This window comes from Perca flavescens, chromosome 7, assembly GCF_004354835.1.
Source record: "Perca flavescens isolate YP-PL-M2 chromosome 7, PFLA_1.0, whole genome shotgun sequence".
Taxonomy (NCBI): Eukaryota; Metazoa; Chordata; class Actinopteri; order Perciformes; family Percidae; genus Perca; species Perca flavescens.
In genome coordinates this window covers 39,379,645-39,384,644 of record NC_041337.1, presented here as the reverse complement: position 1 = coordinate 39,384,644, position 5,000 = coordinate 39,379,645, and the positions used below count along the sequence as shown (strand labels likewise).

Below are 5,000 nucleotides of genomic sequence, written 5' to 3'. Positions count from 1 at the left end.
TCCCTGCCTGTGAACCTTTCTCCCTGCCTCTGAACCTGTCTCCCTGCCTCTGAACTTGTCTCCCTGCCTGTGAACCTGTCTCCCTGCCTGTGAACCTGTCTCCCTGCCTGCCTGTGAACCTGTCTCCCTGCCTGTGAACCTGTCTCCTTGCTTGTGAACCTGTCTCCCTGCCTGCCTCTGAACCTGTCTCCCTGGTCTCCCTGCCTATGAACCTGTCTCCCTGCCTGTAAACCTGTCTCCCTGCCTGCCTTTGAACCTGTCTCCCTGCCTGTGAACCTGTCTCCCTGCCTGTGAACCTGTCTCCCTGCCTGTGAACCTGTCTCCCTGCCAGAGTGAGTGGGAGGCCCTGGAGATCGTGGAACATAAGTGGGCGTTGGAGACGGTGGAGGACGACCTCATGTCCTCAGATCTCAACTTTGGGACGTTGTTCAGCCGGGACATCAAGTCGGCCGCCATGTTTTAGATCGCTCCGGAAACCTAACGTCAGACGCCTCGCCACTTTATTTATATAAACATACATATATATATATATATATATATATATATATATATATATATATATATATATATATATATATATATATATATATATATATATATATATATATATATATATATATATATATATATATATATATATATATATATATATATATATATATATATATATATATTCACTTCCTGCCTTTCCTGAGCCTCCAGATTCTGATTCCCATGTTAGACGTGTAGATGGAATATAATGTTAAACATCTTCATCATCACCGTGGCTCGTTAGCGTTAGCGCTAACGTAGAACAACAGCTTTAGCTTTTGGGTATCGGATGTTCAGGCGCGCTGCAGCGTTCAAAGACGGCTGGGACGTTCCAACGCCAGCATGTCACTTTACTACCCTGTGGTCCTCTGGCTGTTACCACGGCGACAGCAAGTGAGTCAGCAGTTTGATAAAGTTTAATAACAGGAAGTGAGTCAGCAGTTTGATAAAGTTTAATAACAGGAAGTGAGTCAGCAGTTTGATAAAGTTTAATAAAGGTGATGTCCTGACTCTGTGGCTCCTCTGGTCTCTTTCACACTTCTTAAAGAAATACACTTTAAAGCTTCGGCTCTGTTACATTCGAGCCAGATGCAAACTAGTCGCTTTCAGAATTAAATACATGAATATATAAATAAATATGCCTTTGAAATACATCGTGAAATAAATAAATAATTAAGTAAGGGACAATCAGCTCAAGGCAGGGCAATAAACAGTTTGATATGCCCGGCTTGTGGACGGCTTACCGCCCGAGACGAAGCCGGGCATATCTAACGGTTTATTGCCCTGCCTTCATCTGATTATCCCGTTTATTCTACTTCTTGCTTGCCAACATAATGAAACGATTCAAATACTTTAATAATTATGCTTTTTCTTATTCGTATTGCATGCTTTTGAGTTCATCTCCCTCAAAAAAAAAGTAGTCCCCTTTAGAACTACGGTGAATAACGTTAGCTCAGCTCAGTTTCTAAACATGGGTTTCTCGGCAACGTCATCACTGCTTGCGCACGCAACCGGGGGGCAGAAAGAAGACGTGTTTTGTGTAGCTAGCTAGCTAGTAGCAGCATAGCGTAAGTCAAAATGCCGAGGAGTTGTTGCGTAGTTAATTGTACAAACAGAGCCAGTGATGGGTGCCTGATGTTTAACATACCTAGGGGGAAGCATGCTTTGGCCAGAAACCGGCGGAGGTTTTGGCTTCAAGCCATAAGAGGGGCAGATTGGGGTCATGTGCAAGAGTCAGACTCCCATTGGATCAATCAGAAAGGTTGCAGCTTGTTGTTGTTCAGCTCAGTGATATCTACCTGTCAGGGCTGTGGGACTCGAGTCCGGACCATAGACAGTTAAAGGTCCGGACTCGAGAAGTTTAGACAGCTAGCTAAAGCTACGCCGGTGTTTTGCTAACGTTAGCGTAACAGTGTTAGCCTAGCCTACTAGGTAAATATTACGACTGCCTTCGGAGTTTACTATATCTGCGTCCACGTTGCCAACATAGGACCTGTGGCGTTAGTGCTCCTTTTGTACATAACTTTATTGAATGAAATATTAAGCTTCGCTCCTCTGAGATGGGTGGGTTTTTGTTACGTTACATACAAAGCTAACTGGCTATAGTTAGCCTACATTAGCTAACGTTGCCAAGACAGTGGCAGTAGAGCTTCGGCGAGCTAACCAAGACAGTGTTGACGCCCTCTCGCCCACAATCAACCTCTGCGGCGAAAAACAATCAACCTGCAGTGATGTTTAGAAACTAACATATCGTACCTTTTCCCAGAAATCCTGGCCATTATTTTAAGGCATAAACCAACCATAAGGGTACACTCAGGAGTAACCCTGCTGCTAACACGGGCTATTACATTAGCCTAAAATGATAATTATAGCCATACATATATATCACAGTAACACTGCAAAATTAAAGACCGACAAACAGATCCAACTAAAATCATGTTTTATTGAGTCATCAGTTATATACAAACAATAAGGAAAGCTTAAAGGAATACGCCACCAGAATGCATGTCTAGCCGCGATGTTTCCCCATTGGAATGAATGGCAAACAGAGCTATAGCTAGCTTCTCATAACGAGAGCTCTCCAGCTCACAAAAAAAGATTAAATTGTAATCGGTCAAAGCTTTGTAAGACCACAGAGTATGTGTTGTATAAATACCATGGCGAAATGAAGGGACTAAGACAATGTGCACTGAGACAAAAATGCGTTTGCATTATCGGACCAGCTCACCAATCTGTCTTTCTGCCCCTGGTATGCCACGCGCCCTCTAATGTTTGTAAACAGGAAACCCGTCTATAGAAACCACACATCAAACATGCATTTTTTTTTTTTTCAAATAATTTTTATTTACAGTAAATGTATAACAAAATTATTGATTCATTTATGTGTAATAAACTGGACATTCCCCTTGATTGTAAAATGGGACATATTGAAGGGCATAGGGAAAGATGAATGGGACGAGGTAGGCTGAGAGGATTGGGGGGGAGAGATGCTGCGGAGGACAACACCCGACTCCAAACTTTTTTGTCCGTGTTGGGGCCCAGTAGCTTTTGGGCTGGATTCACACCTGCAAAAAAAGTAATTTAATAAGTAGGCTTCAGGTTATTATTACCACAATGAATTTATAACCTAGACACACACACACAGAAACACACTCACACACACACACACACAGAGACACACACACACAGAAACAGACACACACACACACACACAGAAACACACTCACACACAGAGACACACACACACAGACAGACACACAAACAGACACACACAGACACACACACACACAGACAGACACAGACAGACAGACATAGAGACAGACAGGCATGAAGACAGACAGACAGACATAGAGACAGACAGACATGAAGACAGACAGACATGAAGACAGACAGCCAGACAGACAGACAGACATAGAGACAGACAGACAGACAGACAGACATAGAGACAGACAGGCTTGAAGACAGACAGACAAAGTTAAACTGACTCCAACATGACAGTTTGTTCTCGAGGTTAAAGTGAAATATCATATCTGGATGATAAGAAGAAGATCTTGGTGCTTTGAGACAGATCATTATCAACATTCACACTAATTAAAAAAACTATTTGTATTTGAAAATTCACTCTTAAAAAAGTCTTTATGTCATTATGGCATTTTACACTTTTATTTCTTTGTTTATGACCAAATGTGACAAATAAAAATCCTCAAATGTTCATGTTGAAGAAGCTGGAAGCTGTAAATATTTAGTATTTTAATTTAGAAGATGTTACAGACACAGAACAAGTCTCATGACTAACTTTAGGTAAATGTTTAAAGTTTGCATCTCTAATAAGGTGACAGAACAACAATCATACATATAATTACTTTATAATATTACTTTCACATGAAGAAAGAGATTTAGTCTGATGAAAATACATTTTAAATATTCAACACTAAAGATAATTTATATTTTAAACACATTAAATAATGTTAATGTTAAAACATCTCCACCACAACCTGAAAAACATAAACATCAAATATCAGAAATCAGTAAAACATGTCGGTTATATTTCCCCACAGATGATAAATCAGATAAATACTAAAGTCTTGTTTTATTCTAAAAATAGTCTAAATGAAGTTTATGATCAAATATAACAAAGAAAAGCATCAAATCTTCATATACTGTATAAGAAGCTGAAAGCTGGAATATATTTTAGTAATTCTGTTATAACTAAAAGTATTAATTGATTAAAACAGTTGTAATAACCCAGAGGTCATCAGCCGTTACTATCAACAGAGACATCTTCAGCCCCCCTCACCCCAAATAGAAATCTGTCTGGAGTCGCAAAACATATAACCATAGTTTTATTATAAGGCCTCCTGAACACTGGCTGCGTGGTGTGTCCGTGTTTATTTGGGTTCCCATGGTAACAGGTTAGAGCGTGCACGCTGCCTGCGTGACGGCACGTCTCAGAAAACACGTTCAGCTAGAAATAGAACCGACGCCACACGCCAGCTATGTTTCCAGACAACATAGAATATGAAAAGATGTTTATATGAGGTGCTGGTCTCCCTCCCTCTGAACCTGTCTCCCTGCCTGCCTATATATATACATATATATATACATATATATATATATATATATATATATATATATATATATATATATATATATTCACTTCCTGCCTTTCCTGAGCCTCCAGATTCTGATTCCCATGTTAGACGTGTAGATGGAATATAATGTTAAACATCTTCATCATTAAATAAAGTAGCGATGATGAGGAACACGCTGACCTCACACACACCTTCCTCTCGCCGGCTCCAACCGCTGGACATTCGTCATGGACATATATATATATATATATATATATATATATATATATATATATATATATATATATATATACACATTACATACATTTTTGCCTCGAAGGTGTCCAAAGGGAGTACTACATAAAAAATACTAATGCAATCAAATAAGTTTTGTTGCTT

At 39.7% G+C, this 5,000-nt stretch overlaps 2 protein-coding genes across 2 annotated transcripts in view; one reads left to right on the top strand and one right to left on the bottom strand.

Moving 5' to 3' along the window:
* The window catches only part of zgc:86609 (TMCO1/EMC3 family protein), a 13,197-nt gene extending 12,647 nt beyond the window's left edge, over window positions 1-550 (top strand). Inside the window, exon 9 of the mRNA XM_028584050.1 lies at window positions 332-550. Coding sequence (XP_028439851.1) covers window positions 332-463 — 132 coding nt within the window. The 3' untranslated portion in view covers window positions 464-550. The remainder of the gene's footprint in view (window positions 1-331) is intronic.
* A 2,379-nt stretch (window positions 551-2,929) lies between these two features.
* Window positions 2,930-5,000, bottom strand: part of usp11 (ubiquitin specific peptidase 11) — a 35,934-nt gene continuing 33,863 nt past the window's right edge. The window contains exon 21 of the mRNA XM_028584041.1: window positions 2,930-3,095. Coding sequence (XP_028439842.1) covers window positions 3,090-3,095 — 6 coding nt within the window. The 3' untranslated portion in view covers window positions 2,930-3,089. The remainder of the gene's footprint in view (window positions 3,096-5,000) is intronic.